Here is a 21,520-nt window from a genome sequence, read left to right as displayed (position 1 = left end):
CAAGAAATAGTATCGGCTAATGAATGCAGAAGAAATGATGGACTAATCGCCATTTTGCCATGGATGGCACAGTGGTTAAGTGTCCAACTTTTTTTAAAATTTTTTTAATGTTTATTAATTTTTGAGAGACAGAGCGTGAGTGGGGGAGGGGCAGAGAGAGAGAAGGACACACAGAATCTGAAGCTCCATGCTCCGAGCTGTCAGCACAGAGCCCTACTGGGCACTGGAACCCACTGACCATGAGATCATGACCCCAGCCACAGTCAGACGCTTAATTGACTGAGCCACCCAGCCGGCCCTAAGCGTCTAACTCTTGATCTTCATTCAGGCCATGATCTCACAATTTGTGAGTTCAAGCCCGCGCTGGGCTCAGAGTTGATGCCCTGGAGCCTGCTTGGGATTCTGTCTTTCCTCTCTACCCCTCCCCTGCTTGTGTGCTCTCTCTCTCAAAATCAATAAATGAATATTTTTAAAAATTAAAAAACATTTTACAATGTGTTATGATTTTCTCCTCTTCATTAATTGGATTGTAAATAATCCAAAAGGCTTATTCCTTTCTTTTTTGGAATTTATTCTTCTTCCTAATCAATTGCTGCTATTGAGATGATCTAAAAATTTTTTGGTATAATTTGCTTCTTGAAGTCAAAATTATGCCCACTACCATTCTCTTTATCACTTTATCTTCATACTCCATTAATTTTATGAATTTTTCTCAGTTCTTTATTAAATAACTCTGTGCTGACAGCTCAGAGCCTGGAGCCTGCTTCAGATTCTGTGTCTCCCTCTCTTTCTGTCCCTCTCTTGCTCACGCTCTGTCTCTCAAAAATAAATATATATTAAACATTTTTTAAATAAATAAATAACTCTGAAACCTGTAATTTCCTCACGTTTTACTGAAATGTTCTAAAACATCTGTTCAAATTATAGATATAATGGCTTATTCTCAATTCAACTGCTTCTTAAACAGATAAGAAAAATGCCCATATCGCTTTAACACTATCAGACACTAGGCGAAATGGGATAGAGGGAAATTTGAAATGGAAAGAACACCAGTTTTAAATTTTTAAAATGTTTTATTTATTTTTGAGAGAGAGAGAGCAGGGCACGGGCAGGGGACAGCACGGGCAGGGGAGGGGCAGACAGAGAGACACAGAATCTGAAGACAGGCTCCAGGCTCTGAGCTGTCAGCAAACAGCCCAATGCAGGGCTCAAACTCAGGAACCCTGAGATCCTGACCTGAGCTGAGGCCAGACGCTCGACCGACTGAGCCACCCAGGCGCCCTGAAAGAATACCAGTTTTAATGATCTTGGTTAAAATATTTTACTTCTGCAAATTTAACAAAAACACTATCTCATGAACATGTTACTAGGATTCCTCCCAGGCTTTGGAAAGAGCTTATGTAACTGAGGGGCTCTGAAGCTTAAACTTCATTAGCTTCACTGTAAATCCACCTCTGATCTTGAGAAATCAGTATAAATATCCTCTTCCTTCCCTTGGACAAAGTGTGTTCCTGTGTTTTGTGTGCTGGATCTTCTGTTTGCTCCTCCAGATCCAGTCTCCACGGGGGAGGCGATGCATTCTGGTTGGGTCCAGCTGAAGGAGAGTACTGGTAACAGATTGGAGCAAAGGGACAACATCCTCTGACCTTTATTTCCCTGGCTCCTTCCCTGATGTGTTGGCATGAGTTGGATGCCTCTTGTGAGGGCCCTCTCCAAACAGTCCTCTTTGTCACCACTTCCTTGTTTTACTCAATCAGCCCTTGGGATGGTAAAAGAAACTTCATTGTTACTAGTCCCAGGATACTGCCTTATCCCTCAGAGTTTATTTATGCCCTGCCTACAATTTTGTAGAAAGTGGTTTATTAAACTCTTGAAATTACCCAAGTTGAGTATATCACTTTTTCCTGCTGGGACTCTGATACAGTTTGTAACATCAGCCTTGTACAGGCAACCAATTTTTGTTGTTTAACACTATCTTAACCACTTTGAAGTGTACAGTTCAATGGCATTAAACACATTCATATTGCGAAACCATCACCACCATCTATCTCCATAATTCTTTCATCATGTAAAACTGAAACTCCGTACCCATTAAACAGTAACTCTCCATTATCCCCTCCTCCATTCCCTGGCAACCACTATTAAGCTTCCTGTCTTTATGACTTTGACTACTCTAAGTACCTCATTTAAGTGGAATCCTATAATATTTGTGTTTTTATGAGTGGCTTATTTCACTTAGCACAATGTCCTCGGGTTCATCCATGCTGTAGCATGTGACAGAATACCCTTCCTTTTTAAGGCTAAATTCCATTGTATGTGTTGAATGCCACTGTAAGTGGCATTTTAGATTTCTTCTAAAAGTTTTTTTTTTTCTTTAACTCAGCATTGTGTGTATGAATTTCATCTATGTCAATGTAGGTACCAAGAGATGGTCTTTTAGTATATTATCCTATAAAGTTAAGCTATGAAAGAGGTGGATATTAGCAAGAAAGTCTTCACGGTGCTTTTTCTGAAAAAATGAAGCTTGAAGCTGTGTAGCCAGGAAGCTTGGCCTCTGGAAGAGAGAGGGAAGGGGAGGGAGGGGGTAGGGACAGAAAGGGAAGAACAGAGACAGAAGCGGGAGGGGAGGGGAGAGAGAGACTAAAGGACTAGGGACCCAATAGGAACACTAAATAAATGTCCCGCAGTAAACGTGGTTTCTCGAAGTAGACTGTACCTGCAGTTCTATTCAGACACTATAGGGCATAAAGGAGCAGTTACATTTGTTTAGGTGCCACTGTTTCTAGGCAGAGTCTGGTCTTTTTATTCCCAGTGCTAAGCTCCATACCAGGACATTAGTAGGTATGTAATAAAACAGTTTGCTGAATGGATGAGTGAGAGTACTTTGACACATATTTGATGTGTTTTGTTAAATACCTAAATTCACACTGACTTGATCAAAAAAGAAAATTAACTTTTTAATTAAGTCTGGCAGAAAGTAGAGACTAGATAAGTACTGAACTTGATGAGTGAATAAAAGAGAACCTGATTAATTTGAATTAAAATTACCTGAGTATACCTAATTTTTTTCTCATCGTCTTGATGCAATGTCTGGATTGAATCTGTAACTGCATTTTCCCCCCCAAATAAATATATTTGATCTATTTTGGGACTGCCAAAAAGCCCTGAGATCACTTAGGGATCTCAAATTTTCAAGAAAACTGAGGGGAAAATAAAGTTTACTTCACAAGAAAAAAACTCCGTTAGTGACTATATTATCGTGCAAAAAGTATACTAATAGAAAAGAGTTCTAGCAGAGGTAATAGATTTCTGCATTAGATGGCATCTTGGTCTTCTAAAATTACGTTTTTTGTTTTAAATTAACGTCACCTGCTCCTCCTACTATATGCCAAGCAGTTCCCAGTAAGGAACATGTTGTATCACGTTTAATGCTCACAACTGTATGAAGTAGGTAATATTTATCATTGGTCCCACTTGATACATGAGGAACAGAGAAGCTGAGTAAATTGCCCAACGAAAAAGTCAGTAAACAAGGAGAGGCATTACTTGAGCGCAGGCAATCGGATTCCAGATTCCCAGCTCCTAAACGCTCTACTCTGTTGTTTTCTCAACCTTAAGATTCCTGAATCCCTGATTTTTAAAAATTTCACTTGCCATTTTTTTGAGAACTATCACAACGCGATAAAGTTTAGATATATATACGGATCAAGTAAAACAAATTTTTTGAGAAGTATAATCTGAAAAAAAGCCAAAACTTCATACGCATGAAGAGCCGAAGTAAGTACCGGAGATACAAACCCGGTCTAGAAATACTTAATATATATTTACCCTAACACTCTCCACCACCCTGTAGGACACTTCAAACCAATCTCCTTGGCGAGGGGGCGGGACTTCGCGGGCCGTGGGAGCCCACGGCCGGCGCGCATACTCCTTACGCGGCGCTGGCTCCAGCCGCCCGGAGCTCCGCCCACTTGGGCCGCGAGGGCTGCCGGGAAGGCCCCCATCTTCCTTACGCGCGGTAGGCCAGCCGGCGGCGCTGGGAAGTGGAGACGTTGTCGCTGTTAGTGTTTTTGTGGCGTGGCTCTGTGGGACTGGGACCTTAAAGGTGAGCAACTCAGGGTGGCAAAAGAGAAGTACAAAAGGATATGCTTTGCGTGGCTGCGGCGCATTCCCTTTCCTTTCTGCCTCACGCCGGGTGCGTCCACTACTTTGGTCCGCATGTTCCGGGCGAGCGCCGCGTGGGCCGCAGCCCGAGGCGGCGCGCTGGGCTGGCCGCGGAGGGGCGCGGGCCGCGGCGAGGTGCAGAGCTGGCCCGAGAGGAATGCAGGAACCGGGGTTTCCCGCACGTGCTGGGGTCGGAGCGGGCCAGTGGTTGCTTTGGGACTGGACTCAGGCGGGTTCTTTGGATGGAGGCTGCCGGCATTCCCACTGCGTCTTCGACTTCCTATCTTCTCCGTGTTTCGGTGTCGCCGAAGGTGGACGTTTCGGGCAGTGTTGGCTGTGGTGAATCGCCGGAGGCGCTCTTGGATCCCGTGGGACCAACTGGAGGTCGGGGAATGGGGGCCGCAGGTGTTCCTCTAGCGTCACCTCTCTAGGGTCTTTAGTGTTCCTCGTTCACTCACGTCAAGGATTCTGTGCGAAGTGAGAAAGTGTAGGTAATATTTCACTTCTAGTTGTACATTATCTCGTGAAACGGAAGTTTCAAAATTGGGTAGGCCAAAGAAGTCTTGTAACGACGGAACAGTTCTTTTCTGTTTCATCCTTTGCTTTGTAAGGGACCCTAGATCATGGTAATAATTTAGGAATGTAGGTTGTGGTCGGCAAACAATGCATAAGATCGAGGAAATTTTGTAGTGGAATGGCACCATACAAATACCTATTATAGGAGCTTCCAGTGTGCATCCAGATTACTGCATAGCAGTTACAGTGTGAAAAGCGATAACTTTAAGAAGTGTACCAAAGATAGTTCACTAGAGTCAGCTAGTGGCATCTATCCTTGTGAGTTCTTGCAAATATATTTTTGTAAATGTGGATGACTGGGTGGTTTAATAGAGCACTGGAGGCAAGTCATTTGAAGTCAGAAAAGTTGGTTTGTGCTCCCTAGCAAACCAGCCTCACAACCTCACTTTTTCCTTCAATGCCAACGTCAGGGAAGTGAAACACGAAACTGGTTGTAAGGCTAACCAATATATTGGTGAATTCGGGGGCATACCCCCCAGCTTAACATTATTTTAGTGCCCCCAGATTCTTAAATTATCACGTGTTCCTTAACATACAGATTTTAATCTAACCCTGATGGTAATATTTGATTTTTTCAAGTATCATTATGATACTTGGGGCGCCTGGGTGGCGCAGTCGGTTAAGCGTCCGACTTCAGCCAGGTCACGATCTCGCGGTCCGTGAGTTCGAGCCCTGCGTCAGGCTCTGGGCTGATGGCTCGGAGCCTGGAGCCTGTTTCCGATTCTGTGTCTCCCTCTCTCTCTGCCCCTCCCCCGTTCATGCTCTGTCACTCTCTGTCCCAAAAAATAAATAAAAGTATCATTATGATACTTAATCTTCGCTGATAAGTTTTTGGTAAGTCAGCTGTGAGTAATTTTAAAAGACGTGCAACCCACGCCAAACAAATAGAACTGAGATGGATCGAAATAAACTGACAGATGGTGATCTGCTTAAAGCTGGACATGGTTGGTAAGTAGTTGAATGGAGTTTTTGCCCGGTGCTTTCTTGATCAGCTAAGTGAAGATAACTACTTGCTTTGTTATAGAGATGGAAACGTGATTTACTGAAAGGGTTGCAGATTATCTATCCTTTTCAATGTTCCATCATTTATTCCAACATTCTTTTGTTGAAATTTGAGAATTGAGTAGAGAAATTGAAACTGTAAAATTAAAAATTGTTGGTTTTTTTTAGAAAATAATTGATAACTTTAAAACATTCTTCTAGTCTTGAGTGGTATGTAAAAAAAATAATAACCTCTTTATGCCAATTTGGGAAAATTTGCAGATAGCCACAATGGCTGAAAATGGTGATAATGAAAAAATGGCTGCTCTCGAGGCCAAAATCTGTCATCAAATTGAGGTAGGATTCTTGTGATATTAAATTGCAAAAATGCGCTCTTTCTTTGAAAGGAAATGTAGAGCCTCAAAACAAATACAGAAGGAACATTTAATTTCACTATGCTGAGCTATTAAACATTTCGTGTAGAGTATTAAACATCTGGTTTGTCTTTGATACTTGGAATTAGATGAACTCACAATAGTGTATAGAGTTTTGTATTAGTGAAATCAGTTTATGAAATCCAAGACCTGCAAACCTTTCAAAAGGTAACATTATAGACTAATGTTACTTTTTTGTTTTCCTTCCCCAGTTTATAGTGAGGATAATAGTACCCTCCTCCTCCTAAGGTTGTTGTGAAGATTACATTAGTTAATAAAATGTAAAACATTCAGAAGAGTTCCTGGCACATAATAAAGTAAAAATTCTTTGTAAAGCAACTTCTCTGTTAAATAACACTTTATCTATTTGAAGGTCCTAGTAGATTTGTCTGCTCAATTAAGCTAAGTTCTGGGCTGTTACAACTTTTAACAGAGTGTCTATTTTTTTTAATGTTTATTTTTGAGAGGGAGAGAGCAAGAGCAGGGGAGGGGCAGAGAGAGAGGGAGTGTCTATTTTCAGTCAGCATTTTTTTGAACTTAGGTATTATATTTAAATTGAAGCTTTTCAGTGTCCATAATGGCTCTGTGGGAAATTATCTCTTAATGTTTTCTGTTCTTACTGAGGAACTTCAGATCATATTATTTGGTGGTTTTTGCAATTCTCAGAACTTTTTAAGTTGCACTTCTCTGTCATTTAAAATATCCTGTGCTACAAGTTTTTGTACTAATTTCATTATATTTTGTGAAGAACAATTACAAACTTCAGTTTATCATTTAGAAAGTACAAAGATGTGTATAGACAGAGTTAATAATGTCCCTTCCACAATCTGCCACCTCTCAAATTCTGTTCTCTTGCACTAATCAAAGTTAAAAACCTAATGAATACCCCTTCATACTTTGTGGTCAGTGCTCACACTAACATAATTCTTATTTCCTTCCCTTTCCCCATCACACATGGATGCATTTTGGGGGAGTAAAGTTTTGTGTCCTCAGTTATTTACCCAGTCCCCTGTTTGACATAGGGTATTTCTATTTTTTTTAGCTGTAAGAGTTCTGTGATGAATATCTTTATATATAAATCTTGGTAAATATGTTCACTGATAAGGGGATGTTCCAGCTCAAGCGTTATACACATTTTTTAAAACCTTTGATACTTATTGCCAGTTTACATCTCCACCTGCATGACCATTTGTCTGTGTTCAGGCCGGTACTAGGTATTCCTGTTTTTAGAATTTTGGCCAGTTTGTTAGGTGAAAAGTGTTATTTAATTGCTTTAAATTCCATTTCTTTGATTAATAATGAGGTTGAACTTTTATATGTTTATATTACATTCTTAGTAATTTTTTGATGTCCTTTACCCATTTTTCTATTAGGGTTTTCAGAGTTTTTTCTTCACCCTTGATTTATAAGAATTATTAACAAGCTTCTTTGTCTTTTACTTTTTAGTTACTTTTGGCATTCCAAGTAGTCATACCTGGGTCTTTCCATGTATAGTTTTCTTGTCTTTTTTGTTTTTATACTGAGAAATAGTGTTTTTATGCTTAAATAAACACTTGCCTATTTTTTTTAACTTTTAAAAATGAGAGAGATTAATCAGTTTATTCCAGTTCTTTTTATTTAACAATCTGTTCTTCACACACTGATTTGAAACAAGAGGCTTCTCATATACTAAATCCTTAACTATGTTTTTAAAGACTTGATAGTCTATTCACATATCTGCTAATTACATTGTTTCAGTAATAAATTTTTGGTTTTATCTTTTTAATTTGTATTGTAAGTGTTTCATTGTAGTATATTTGGGAGACAATGTTTATTGCTTCTTAAGTTATGACATGTATTTTTAAAGACTAGAACATGGTGATGTAATGGTAATTAAAAAAAAACAGCTTCAGAATTGGAGTCAATATTATACAGTGCTCTGAAATATAATGTAATTATCTTGCAGTATTATTTTGGTGACTTCAATTTGCCACGGGACAAATTTTTAAAGGAACAGATTAAACTGGATGAAGGCTGGGTACCTTTGGAGATAATGATAAAATTCAATAGGTAAAAACCTTTTTAAAATCATCTTTAGAGTTTTCTGTTAACGTGCTACTATGAAGTTTTATGATCCTTTTATATATATTCTTCAGGTTAAACCGTCTAACAACAGACTTTAATGTGATAGTAGAAGCATTGAGCAAATCAAAGGCTGAACTCATGGAAATAAGTGAAGATAAAACTAAAATCAGAAGATCTCCAAGCAAACCCCTCCCTGAAGTGACTGATGAATATAAGAATGATGTAAAAAACAGATCTGTGTATATTGTAAGTAGGCCTTTAACAACGCACTTAATTATATCTTAAATATATCTTATTTAGAAAAACCATTTGGTAGAATGGATAAGGATAAGGACTCAGGAATCATAGCTTTACCATTTACTGTGTGTTCCTGAGCAATGTTCCTAACCTGTCTAAGCCTTATCTTCATAAACAAGGAGAATATTTTTTACTTTATAGAACTATTATGAGAATTAAATGAAAAAAACCCTTATATACCATTGTACAAAATCTTGGGCATGTTGTAAGCACCCAGTGCCTGTCAACATATTATTTATCAATAGCCAATCTTGATAGTAATTTTCTTAGCATCTTAATTTTTTTAAGTAGATTTTTTTTTCCTGGAAAATGTCAGACCTACAAAGGTAGATTGACTGTATAATGTACCATTATCCAACTTCAGTTATTAACATACAATTAATCTTGTTTTATCTCTGTCCCAAGTAGATTATTTTGAAGCAAATTCTAAATTAGTCACTTTTATTGCACTGGAGTACAGTGGCTCTTAACTAGAGCTGTTGTTAAACATTTAAGTGACAGAGGGAGATGGATATGTGTATCTTTGGCTTGGTTTCAAGACAGAATGAGTCAGAATTTCTGATAAATTGTTTACCTGAGAAGTCATTTGTCCATTTCTTTCTACTCTTCACAGAAAGGCTTCCCAACTGATGCAACCCTTGATGACATAAAAGAATGGTTAGAAGATAAAGGTCAAGTACTAAATATTCAGATGAGAAGAACGTTGCACAAAGCATTTAAGGTACAGTTGTATGATATTAACAGACTTAATCTAGTTGAAAAATATATGGGACATACCTTTTTAAAAAGGGTTTTCTTCCCCTTTTCATAGGGATCAATATTTGTTGTGTTTGAGAGTATTGAATCTGCTAAGAAGTTTGTTGACACCCCTGGACAGAAGTATAAAGACACAGACTTGCTAATACTTTTCAAGTAAGTCTTTATACTGATGTTTCTTTTGGCTGCTTAGTTATATGGAGTTGACACATTGGCATATAGAATTTGGAATAGCATCTCCTGTAAGGACAATATTTTTAGTATCTTTGGGCATTCCTTGATAAATACTTGACATTTGCTCAGTGGAAACTACTAGTCCTTTGAGACCTTAAGTGTTTTTTAGTACCTTTTCACTGTTAGCAGTTAATAAAGATTAAGTTTTAGTACTTATTTTGCATCTAAAACGTATAATCAAGTTAGATAGTAAAATTTGGGCTTTTGGTGTGGTTAGAGAATCAATCCCTGTACAATTTCCAGTCTGTTCTTAGTTCTCATAGTCTATACATGTCTATATTTGTTAGTACAAAGGACTATTTAATATGGATTTGGATCACGTTTTTGTTTTTGAGAGAGAGTGCCCACACAGGGGAGGACGAGGGACACAGGGAGAGGGAGAATCTGAAGCAGGCTCCTTACTCAGAATGAGCCTAATACGGGGCTCAGTCTGAGATCATGATTTGAGCCGAAATCAGGAGTCAGAGGTTTAACTACTGAGCCACCCAGGTGCTCTGGACCACATTCTTTAGTGTGTGTGTATGTGTCAAAAATTGGGACAAACCAGAGCGTTTTGTGGTAAAGTTAGGCCATTGTCCCCTACTTTCTCATTACGCAGTCTTTCAAATGCCACGTGCTAAATCTGATGGACTTAGAGAAAACTGATGAATCGTGCAATCAGTGTTAACGCTCAAAAGTATTGTTTAATGTAATTTTCATAATAGATCTTATTCTTGGGTTTCAGAGATTGTAGAATTTTCTCCTTTTGTGAAAGTAACACTGTAGAAAATTCTATGAAACATTAAAGAATTTACATAACTTCTAGTTTACTTTTTTTTCCTACACATGAATGAGAAAACCAGTGTGAGATTATTATGGTGTTGGGTTTCTTTTTGTTCTGAGATTAGATGGTAGTGATGGTTGTGCAATTCTGAATATACAAAAAAAAAAATTGAGTTGTAGACCTTTAAAAGTTGTAAGTTTTATGGAATATGAATTGGTTTTTAGTAAAGCTATTAAAATAAGTAATTTCCTTGACATCTTTTGAATTTTTAGGTAATTATGTTGATAGAAAATGTAACATTCCTTCCTGTGCTTAAATCACTCAAAATAATTTGCACCTTATCTTTGTTCTCATGAACTCAGTCCCTATATTTTGTGTTCTTTAGGGAAGATTACTTTGCAAAAAAAAATGAAGAAAGAAAGCAAAATAAAGTGGAAGCTAAATTACGAGCTAAACAGTAAGTACGTTGAGCCAGTCATTTTAATTCCTTAAAGTTTAACAGGGATAGAGTTAATGGTTCTGGGAAGTGGCGCTTGATGATGAGTTCTGAAATGAGTAGCAGTAGATTTTTCTTTTGCTAGTGAAACATTGAGATCTTAAGCTGCCTTGATAATCTGGGGGCCACATTGTGTTGCATTCCAGCCTTGAACAATCAGAAAACTTACGGACTGGCTTTGATTACTAAGCAGTGTGTGATCGTGATTGAGGTTAACTTTATCAGGATTTAATTTTTTCGTGCAGTAAAAGGAAACGTTCTAACTAACATTTCTTTTGTAGAGAGCAAGAAGAAAAACAAAAGTTAGCAGAACATGCTGAAATGGTAAGTATGTATTATTGGTATCCAAAGAAATCATTAATTCAAATTTATGAGACTAAAAAGTGAGGACTTTTTGAGGCATTTCTATAGTTACTGTACGAAAGTCATAGCCCAGTAATATTGCCTAAAATCATGATTTATCCAGAGAAGTAACTTAATAACTAGATTTATTTATTAACATATATACCTAAGTAAATATTACTTGTTGAAGAAATTAAGTTAAAATCAAGCTGTTGTGGAACAAGGGATGACATAGGAAAATGCACTGTTAAACTACTTCAAAATAGCATTTTAATTTATAGCCTTTTCCACGTATTAGGTATAGAGTGGTTTAAGCTGTTTGTGGTTGCTTTTAAGAAACTTCTTTGTTGCTTTGTATGTTTTTATAGAAATCTCTAGAAGAGAAGATTGGCTGCTTGCTGAAGTTTTCAGGGGAGTTAGATGATCAGACCTGTAGAGAGGATTTGCACATCCTTTTCTCAAGTCATGGTGAAATAAAATGGATAGACTTTGTCAGAGGAGCAAAAGAGGTTTGGAAACATTCATGTGCTTTTTAGCAATCAGTTTAAAAATCCATAGAAACTTTTATTTTTTATTTAGTTTTTAAATGTTTACTTCTTTAGAGAGTGGGGGACAGAGCATGAGTGGGGGAGGGTCAGAGAGAGGGAGACACAGAATCTGAAGCAGGCTCCAGGCTTTGAGCTGTCAGCACAGAGCCTGACGTGGGGCTCGAAACCACGAACCGTAAGATCATGACCTGAGCTGAAGTCAGACGCTTAACCGACTTTGCCACCCAGGTGCCCCGAAACTTATCTTTTAGAAGACAACATTAGTAGAAATAAAATAATTTTTTAATTAATGTGTTTATGAAATAGTTTTTACATACTCATTTACTTTCCATTTTGTTACTGCCATCACTGGATGTGATATCTGATATTTTCTGAATTATACTATGAATAACTTGATATTAGTGACTGTGAGTTTTGTAGTAACTTCCTTCCTGAAGTTTAGTAAAATTCATTGAAACTGGTAATGGCATTGAAGATTTGCAAGGTAGGAAAAATAACTCGAGCAAAGGAATTAACTACGGATCTAAAAAAAACCTTAAGGGTGTGGCTTTCATTGTCTGTCTTTGGTATAGGGGATAATTCTTTTTAAAGAAAAAGCTAAGGAAGCACTGGATAAAGCCAAAGATGCAAATAATGGTAACCTACAATTAAGGAACAAAGAAGTGACGTGGGAAGTACTAGAAGGAGATGTGGAAAAAGAAGCATTGAAAAAAATCATAGAAGATCAACAAGAATCTCTAAACAAATGGAAGTCAAAAGGTCATTAGTTCCGATTTGTCTTTGACCATTGGTTATTTTAACTCATTTGCTTGTTCAGAGACACTGACAAGAGATTTAAAATATTTCTTAATGGATTTCTCATTATGTTTCTATAGGTCGCAGATTTAAAGGAAAGGGAAAGGGAAATAAAGCTGCCCAGACTGGGTCGGCTAAAGGAAAAGTACAGTTTCAGGGCAAGAAAACAAAATTTGATAGTGATGATGAACACGATCAAAATGGTGCATCCGGTAAGTTTTTCTAAGTCCTTTGGTACTTTCATGAGAAATTATTTGTGGGAAAGGACAGCAATGTGGGTTTTTCAACTTCTGTATAGTGACATTCTTGGACAGTGATTTTACACAAGTTATCCTGTTTTACAAGTAGAAAACAAAAGATGTTTGGAAGATAAGTTTAGAGAGCAGAAGATCTGTACTAAAGGAAGAGCCTTCTCATTGGTGTTGGGAAGTTGTTTTTAAACAGAACTATTTTTGATAATTATGCTCAGTATTAAAATAGAGTAATGCCTATATAGTGAACATAACAAAAATTCTGTTATTGTGTAGGACCAGCAAAAAGAGCAAGAGAAGAAACAGACAAAGAAGAGGAACCTGCATTAAAACAACAGAAAACAGAAAATGGTGCTGGAGACCAGTAGTTTAGTAAAAAAAAATTTTTATTCATCTTAATTAGGTTTTAAGCTGCTTTTGTCTTTAGACGCTTTTAAAAAGAAAACCGAATTAGGTCCACTTCAATATCCACCTGTAAGAAAGGAAAGTTTTTTGTTGTTTAACTTGTCTTTTTTGTTATACAAATGAGGATTTTTTTTTTAATGTATAGTTCTGTTTGTGTTATTTCAAATGATTTAAATATCAAAAGATCTTTCCAGTAAATTGCCTTTGTAATATGAGAATGTATTAGTACAAACTAATAAAATATGTACTATATAAAAAAGCAAAAACCTAGTTTTTTTTTATTTTTGTGTCTAAAGCATATGAGAAAGAATTTACTTAAACCAGAATATTAGCTGTTTTCCCACAGATAATTATTCTATCTCCTGCTGGCTTTCTGTATGTACTCGGGCAACTTGTTAACACTGGAAACACTCATTGAAAAGTTCTTCAGTACTGAATGTAGATAAGCTAGAATCAAGAGACTTACTGATTTCTTTTTATGAAATTTGTATGATGCTGGCAGGTCATATCGCAACTCTATAAAACAAAAGTCATCTAAGAATAAAAATTACATTTCTAAACATTTACCACCCCTGATATATATACATACATTCAAAAAATTAAGGAAGTACTTAAATTAACCCTGGTAAGGAGAACATTTGACTTGCTATTTCCCTGAGATTAGCTATGGCTAACTGAGGTTGGCATTTTTGTTATTTTGGTCATTTATACCATAATTTGAGGTTATGGGGAAGAGTGTGAAAGGGAACAGTTGGGGTGCTTGGGTGGCTCAGTCGGTTAAGTGTCCGACTTTAGCTCAGGTCATGATCTATGGTATGTGGGTCTGAGCCCCATCTTGGGCTATGCGCTCTCAGCTCAGAGCCTGGAGCCTGCTTCAGATTCTGTCTTCCTCTTTCTCCACCCCTCCCCGTTAGCACTCTTTCTCAAAAATGAATAAACATTAAAAACCAAAACGGTTGAACAAAAGAGATAGTACCTTTCTATTTTTAATTTCCTAATAATCTATAGCTGGCGATCATAATCATGCTTATTTTTTAATTTCTTCTCTGGATTTTAGTATTGGTAGTAAGTAATTATTTTCCTACTAAGCTCTCAAATGAAAATCCATTTTTCATAATCTAAGAAATAACGTAGGTTCTCCAAACTTAACACTTTTAGAGGGATGGCAATGAGACAGCCTATTCTTCACGTTTCCCAACATAAATTCTAACTCTATAGGCTACAGCTCTCAAATTTTAATGTGTAGTCAATCATCTTCAAATCAAATCTTTTTGAAATGTGTATTTCAGAAGTCTGGGTGGACCCTAGAATTATGCAAGACTCCTCTCCCAAGTGATGTCAATAGTATGGTCTGAGGACAACATTTGGAGTAGCAAGGCAGTGGTTTGGTATATGTGGAATTGTTTTAAGGTGCTCCAGGTTGCATATTCTAATACCTTAAACTAGGTATAGAATGACAGTATTGGATAAATAGGAAGACTGTATAATTACATTACTAATTATTATTTTTTTTAAATTTTTTTTTTTTTTTCTTTTTCAACGTTTTTTTATTTTTATTTTTGGGACAGAGAGAGACAGAGCATGAACGGGGGAGGGGCAGAGAGAGAGGGAGACACAGAAGCGGAAACAGGCTCCAGGCTCTGAGCCATCAGCCCAGAGCCTGACGCGGGGCTCGAACTCACCGACCGCGAGATCGTGACCTGGCTGAAGTCGGACGCTTAACCGACTGCGCCACCCAGGTGCCCCTACTAATTATTATTAATAATACCTGATCTAGTTACATGGTTAATACCACAGTGCTAATCCTGGACAGTTTATTATCAAATAAAGATATTTCCCCTATTGTATTCTTATTTCAGGCCTTCCAAATTATTTGGATTTACAGTTAGCTCCTAGTTACAGGTTCTGCCCATTTTGATGTTTGTGAATATTACCCAATTTACTAATAAAAATGTATCAAACATTTACAGTGTGGATGATTACATCCTATCCCCCACTAAAAGAAAAAAGCTTCATGTTCTTTGACTTCAGGGACAATTAGAAAATTGAAATAGAAAAGTAATCGGGGAGCCTTGGTGGCTCGTTTGGTTAAGCATCTGACATCAGCTCGTGATTTCACAGTTTACACGCCCAGTAGGGCTCTGTGCTGACAGCTCAGCCTGGAGCCTACTTCGGATTCTGTGTCTCCCTCTCTCTCTGCCCCTCCTCTGCTTGTGCATGTGCGTGCTCTCTCTCAAAAGTAAACAAACATTAAAATTTTAATTAAAAAAAAAAGTAATGAGGCATAATCTGGTGGTATTTTCCATGAATGGATTTCACACAGGTCTGACCCACTCCAAGCCCAAGCTCTTAAGTCACTACGATGCTATATATTGTTCTGAGCCCGGTGTGACCAAATAGTTGGGTGCTATTATAAATTTTCAGTAAAATGCATAAATTAAGACAGTTTTAGCCAAACACTCTACCCTGCCTTTGCTTCATTTCCAACCCATTACCTATTCATTTCCATTACCCATCACCTAAACTGAATTTTGCTAAACTGAAAACATGTTCTATGATATCTTTTCTCAGCATCTATATACAAAATCTGGTTGGGCTGATATATATTGTCCTTAAATAATTAGGATTTAGATTTGTTTTGTGAAAAACTTAAAAAATTGTCTTACCTGCAATAATATCTATCTTGATTTTCCATTCTGTAGCTTTCTTTTGAATATGCTGAAGATAACATGTTAATGTGAGCTGATTTTTAAAATAAGTTTTTGAAAATTGCTTTACTGCTAATATTTCATATTGAGTTTTCAAGCTTTTATATTTCATTAGACCCTTAAAATTTTTTCAACTGAATGGGTAGTATTTTGAAAATAAGAAACCAAGCCATTTCAATACTGTAAGTGTAGCGGTGAGTACAGTAGCATAGGTGGTAAAGCTGAATTCAAGTACTTTGACCAAGAAAGCTAAATTCAAGTACTTTGACCAGGATAACACAGGGAAACCATAGTCTGGATATGAACCTCGGCAGTCTGGCTCTACAGTCTGTGTCCTTGATCACTGTGTTATATTGATAGATAATATACCCAGTGTTCTAGAATACATCTTACATACTCCCATATGTTACATGCTGGCAAGAAGAAGAATGGAAGAGGTAGGTTCTGAATTCAAATCAGTTTAGCTCCAGTCTCAGTGTTCTTAAAAATCAGGTCTTACTGCCTCCCTCATGCACACAAAGGGACAATGGGAGTACCAGGACTTAGCTAACTAGGACATATTATAACTGTAGTTATACCACACTTCTTAGTCTCTTTCCTGGTACCAGTTCCTGCCTGAGCAAATCTGTGGCAAAAGAGGTTATGTAAGGCTGGGAGAAAGCTAATCACAAATGCTAGCTACTTAAAGGGAAAATTCAGTTTCTAAGTGCCAGATGTTTATAAAGGTCAGGAGAAATAGATACCTTGGTAATTAGTATTCACAACAAATCCTTAAAAACACTGTCATGAATTTTAAATTGACAATATCATGATGATTTGAACTTACATCTCTAGTGGAAGATTTGTGTAAAGAGTACACTGCTGTTCTTGCCATTTCCAAAGCAGTCTTCAGAAATGCCATATCTGTCCCTGTTAAGATAGAAAAAGCTCCTATTTACATTATATATCTGTTATCAAAATAAAAGATTAAATGACTACCAGGTATTAAAAACTTTTTTCCAAATTCCAAAATAGACACTTCAAATTGTTCCTTCAAAAAGACAGGATACAAATAAGTAAAATATCTAAATATCTTTTAAAGTTGATAGAATAAAACCAGAATTATACTATCTTGGTTAAATAAGGCTAAAGTAAAACTTTTAATATTCCAAATTAACAGCTTTCAAGGAAGAAGAGAACAGGAACAATAGTAATCAGAATCAGATGGGGGCTGGAGGGAAAACTTTTCATATCTTCTTACCAACTTCCTACCCTCCTTGCCCAAAGCATACACAAAATAAATAGCCAGAGTCCGTCACTGTTACCAATGGATACATGTTGAAACCCTCATGTGTTAAGGCATCAAGAAGAGGTTTTTAGAAGCATAACAGCCTTGGGGTGCCTGGGTGGCTCAGTTGGTTAAGTGTCCGACTTTGGCTACGTCATGATCTCATGGTTCATGAGTTTGAGCCCCACGTTGGGCTCTGTGCTGAGAGCTCAGAGCCTGGAGCCTGCTTCGGATTCTGTATCTCCTGCTCTCTGCTCCTCCCCCGCTTGCACTCTTGACTCTCTCTCAAAAATAAATCAACATTAAAAAGTTTAAAAAAAAAGTATAACAGCCTTTACAGGATTATTATAATCATTCATAAGGGTTAGGTAAGTCATTCTTGAAAGCACAGTATAAATAGTAAATGAATAAAAAGACTATTCACTTAGTACAAATAGATGAAAACAAAGATTGAAAAATTCGATTCCCTAGCCATGCATTAAAAAATTCAAATTGTATGGGACGCCTGGGTGGCTCAGTCAGTTGAGCATCTGACTTCGGCTCAGGTCATGATCTTGCGGTTTATGAGTTCGAGCCCCGCGTTGGACTCTGCTGACAACTCAGAGCCTGGAGCCTGCTTCAGATTGTGTGTGTGTGTGTCTCTCTCTCTCTCTCTCTCTCTCTCTCTCTGCCCTTCCCCCAACTCACACTCTCTCCTTCAAAAATAAATACACATTTAAAAAAATTTTTTTAACTGAAATTGTACTAATTACATAGGTAAGAGATGGTTTATTTAATGAATAGTGATAAAATCATTTAGCCCAATCAATAAGAAAATGACTTTTAAAACTTGCTTTTCTACAAATACAGCAGTACACATGATTCTTGTTACTAACCTTTATTATTTTTGGTCCCAAAGGGAGGATTCATAATTACTGTATCAAATGACTTGGACATTCTTTTAGATAATGAGCACACATCACACTGAACCATGTCAACATTTGTTAACTCAAACTCCTCCACATTCCTATTAAATATTTCCAATGCATCTTCATCTATGTCAAATCCAACACACAGCCTATAATACAAAACACAAAGAGTGACTACTTATAGCTCCCAAGTCAAAACAATGACAAAATCAAAACCATATACTTTTTTAACCCAACTGGCAAAGTAAGAGTGAGTATTGTCTTTCAACAGCATGATTTCACAACCTGGCAAAGGTTGGAAACTGAGGTGTGTATAAGGGAGGCATCTGATAGCTGCTGTTAACCATTTTGTGTTTTAATTTTTTTGTTGTTGTTCTGCTCATTCATAATGTACTCAGTATCAGATTCTTGCTCCCCTCATCTCATACTGTAGAGTCTCATAAATATAATTCAGTTAATTCTACTTATGTTTCTTAATAAGGCCATCCTATACCCAAACATTACATACAGGATCACCTACCCAGCTCCTAACATTGCAGTTCCGATGCTAAGAACTCCACAACCACATCCTAGATCTGCAACCACTTTATTTTCAATGTCATCATATGTATTATGGATTGTATAGAGCATACACGCTAAAAGATAAGAAACATATTAGGAAATAAGAGCAAATTGATGACCAAAATCCAATTCATGTAAATGACTAACATAATTTCTTGTTTTGCATTATTCCTTCCCCAAATGGTGTTCCAGATTATTTTTAAAAACATACAAAGAACAATAATGCACACCAGTGGCTCCCAAAAACTACTCTGCTGACAATGCCAGGAATGACAAAACTCAAAATAAAATAGAAAAATAAGGTTAAAATGTTTTTTCCTCAGCCTGTTCAAAACATTGCCATACACACATATACATTAGTTCTTTATTTGATGTTGAAATGTAAATAAGTTTAAAAAATGTCTTTGTCAAAATATCAACTTGGCAACCCTGTGTCAGTCTCCAAACTGTTTTGAAATTTTACTGATCTGTGAAATCTGTAAGTCTGGGAGCCACTAATATTGAACAACATTAACATTAAAATGGCACAGAACTTTTTGGCAACAAGTTTGTTACTAGAACACAGGTACCCTAAGTTCAAAATAGAATGGGAAAGGAGAAGTCCTATATCCACAATATAGCTTTTAGACACATATACTCATGATCTACAGATATATATGCATATCTACTAATGAGAACTAACAGCGGAAGCTGCTGAGATCAGAAAGCAATCTTTCAAATACACAAAGATGTGGGATATATACTAAAAGTTAAGCGTGAGTAACACCACTGATATCTCCCTGTGGATATCTGAACCCAGCAAGAATTACTGGCCATCACTGATGCCCTAAGATCCAGGGGTTTTATGAAAAACACAATTAGAGGGATACTGCAGTCTGACTGCTGTCCCAATTACTGCTGCAGGTGTTAGTGACTTCGAGCTGGTATCTCAAAGAATTAGTACATCCACGTGCATGGTGCACCATGGGTATGAAACATGGATTAAAAAAAAAAAATTAGACTTCACTAAGAAACCCTACAGCCAGAATACATTAAAGAAGTCATCTAGGAGCACCTGGGTGGCTCAGTTGGTTTAGTGTCCAACTTCAACTCAGGTCATGATCTCACAGTTTGTGAATTTGAGCCCCACATCAGGCTCTGTGCTGACAGCTCAGAGCCTGGAGTCTGCTTCAGATTCTCTGTCTCCCTCTCTCGCTGCTCCTCTCCCACTCATACTCTGTCTCTCTCTCTCTCTCAAAAAAAAAAAAAAAAAAAAAAAAAAAGTCATCTAAATTGAGAAAATAGGTCTTAACCCAGACACAGTTTTGTGCCAGTTTGCTTGGAGTTCTGACAATACTTTGGAGTTAAGTGCAGGTATGCATGTATTTTCCTTGATTTTCATTGACTGCTTAGAAACAGAACTATGTTGGAGCTGGCAGGGATTCCCAAATTAATTTTCCTAAGACTCCTCAGTGACTCTGGTAATAGATTTACTAAATATGAATATTTTTTCCTGTTTTCTCCTGTACTCCCAATATCAATCTCTTACATTAACACTGATGATTCTGGGTCATTAAAAATTGAAACTCATCCTCATCCTTATAGCACCTATTCTGGATTTGTTAAACTCAGTCCTTTGGCTACCAACCCTAGTATTCATTCATTGTGTGAACACGACCGAGAAATTCTTTACCCTCAAGGAGCTTATGGTATAAAGACAGAAACAAACATTAAAATGATGTCTGACAGTGTTAAGGGGTGTGCAGAAAACTAAACAGTAAAACAATAAAGGGGGGGGGCTGTCTTTAGCTGCAGTGTCAAAATAGTCCTCTCTAACGTGCTATGCAATCTCAGAGCAGAATTCCTCTAGACGTTCTTTGTATTCAAATAACTTCCATTTTCATTATGGAGTAAGTAGACGGGACTAACCCTGGGAAGCAAAGACCTGGTCACCAGCCGCCCTACCTGCAATGTGCGGCCTGGTAGGATACTGTTCTAGAAGTAGCTTGGGCTTTTCGAATCCATCCACTTGTTGCAGGCGACTTTCTAGTTCCTTAAGCCTTAATTTCTTCATTTTTTTTTTTTTTTTTAAGTGTGGGGTCTCAGGATTTACCGGCACTGGATCTGCAGAGAAACCCATTTAACCTTCATCTCCCCCCCCCCATCTACCCCCGGCCCCACGCCCACCCCCACGCCCACCCCCACGCCTTTTTTCATCGCCGCAGGCCGGGGCTGGACTGGGGAGGCGGGGAGCAAAGCGCACACCCAGCCCAGGCTGTTCAAGCTTTCCTTTCAGCGCCAGCGGCAGGCGGAGCCTGGGGCCAGCCTCCGATCCGCCCGCAGGTTATACCGAGCCGATCTCGGGCCCCTCGGAGACCCGCAGCGGCTGCAGCCCGGGGTCAACACAACGCTCCCCGCGCCGCGTCAGGGCGCTCCGGGAGACTGCTCGCGCCTGGACCGGGGCCGGAAGCGCTGCCACGCACGCGCGACCGTGTCCGCTGCCCGGCGGCCCCGCTCCGAGCTGCAACAGCGGCCCCGCGGACGGGTTCCGCTGGCGACCCGGGAGCATCAAACACCGGTGGACGCCGGTAGAGCCGTCCCTTCTCGAAGCTACGAAACCGGACCCCGCCGCCTCTCACAGGGCCAAAACCCTCTACTTTTCCTTGAGTACCTGCAGGCCCCCAAAGGATGAGGGAAGAAAGGTGAAAGCAAGGGTGAAAAGTCACGGTGGCTTTGTGTTAACACCTGGTTTAGCCCTGTCTTCCAGTCTCAGGAGGCCCGTCTCAAAAAGTAACTATTTCCTTACCTTTGCCTCCTTGGCCAGTCGCATGCCCTGCTTTGTTTTACATTCGTTTCCCTCTTTTTAGGTTACCTGTGTCACTTAAGTTGAACACTCACAGGGTGGTGATGTCAGAAAATGTAAGGAAGACAGTTTAAATGAAGGAATGGGTAGTGTGTCAAATGAAGGGGAGGGGTCAGCTTTCATAGAAT

General features: G+C 38.3%; 2 protein-coding genes across 5 annotated transcripts; one reads left to right on the top strand and one right to left on the bottom strand.

Moving 5' to 3' along the window:
- Positions 1-3,986: 3,986 nt before the first annotated feature.
- On the top strand, positions 3,987-13,372 carry SSB (small RNA binding exonuclease protection factor La). The gene is made up of 12 exons (XM_058714571.1): positions 3,987-4,105; positions 6,004-6,078; positions 8,101-8,204; positions 8,291-8,465; positions 9,130-9,237; positions 9,328-9,428; positions 10,655-10,726; positions 11,047-11,089; positions 11,476-11,616; positions 12,228-12,414; positions 12,531-12,662; positions 12,978-13,372. The coding sequence occupies exons 2-12, from the start codon at positions 6,013-6,015 to the stop codon at positions 13,067-13,069; spliced, it is 1,221 nt and encodes a 406-aa protein (XP_058570554.1). The 5' UTR covers positions 3,987-4,105; positions 6,004-6,012; the 3' UTR covers positions 13,070-13,372.
- Positions 13,070-20,993, bottom strand: METTL5 (methyltransferase 5, N6-adenosine). 4 transcript variants are annotated; one of them, XM_058714584.1, is made up of 8 exons: positions 20,880-20,993; positions 20,495-20,653; positions 18,510-18,624; positions 17,957-18,138; positions 16,641-16,723; positions 15,773-15,824; positions 13,573-13,622; positions 13,070-13,173 (listed from the first exon to the last, which is right to left on the bottom strand). In XM_058714584.1, exons 2-8 carry the CDS (start codon positions 20,601-20,603, stop codon positions 13,135-13,137), a joined length of 630 nt encoding a protein of 209 aa, XP_058570567.1. In that variant the 5' UTR covers positions 20,604-20,653; positions 20,880-20,993; the 3' UTR covers positions 13,070-13,134. The 4 variants fall into 4 exon arrangements, with proteins under 4 accessions (XP_058570567.1, XP_058570578.1, XP_058570595.1 ...); XM_058714595.1 differs by having other exon boundaries at positions 20,793-20,912; XM_058714612.1 differs by lacking the exon at positions 13,573-13,622.
- Between the last annotated feature and the right edge of the window lie 527 nt (positions 20,994-21,520).

This window comes from Neofelis nebulosa, chromosome 2 (assembly GCF_028018385.1).
Source record: "Neofelis nebulosa isolate mNeoNeb1 chromosome 2, mNeoNeb1.pri, whole genome shotgun sequence".
Lineage (NCBI taxonomy): Eukaryota > Metazoa > Chordata > Mammalia > Carnivora > Felidae > Neofelis > Neofelis nebulosa.
The sequence above is the reverse complement of the archived record's forward strand: the minus strand, read 5'-3'. Positions and strand labels throughout refer to the sequence as shown.

What these genes read in the sequence shown, in the direction of transcription:
- SSB (XM_058714571.1), top strand. Translation starts at nt 6,013, where the DNA reads ATGGCTGAAAATGGTGATAATGAAAAAATGGCTGCTCTCGAGGCCAAA. An exon ending in TAGCAGAACATGCTGAAATG is followed by an intron (nt 11,090 to 11,475) that starts GTAAGTATGTAT and finishes ATGTTTTTATAG; the next exon opens with AAATCTCTAGAAGAGAAGAT. An exon ending in TTGTCAGAGGAGCAAAAGAG is followed by an intron (nt 11,617 to 12,227) that starts GTTTGGAAACAT and finishes TCTTTGGTATAG; the next exon opens with GGGATAATTCTTTTTAAAGA.
- METTL5 (XM_058714584.1), bottom strand. Translation starts at nt 20,603, where the DNA reads ATGAAGAAATTAAGGCTTAAGGAACTAGAAAGTCGCCTGCAACAAGTG. An exon ending in TACCAGGCCGCACATTGCAG is followed by an intron (nt 18,625 to 20,494) that starts GTAGGGCGGCTG and finishes CTTATCTTTTAG; the next exon opens with CGTGTATGCTCTATACAATC. An exon ending in AATTTCATAAAAAGAAATCA is followed by an intron (nt 13,174 to 13,572) that starts GTAAGTCTCTTG and finishes CCTTTCTTACAG; the next exon opens with GTGGATATTGAAGTGGACCT.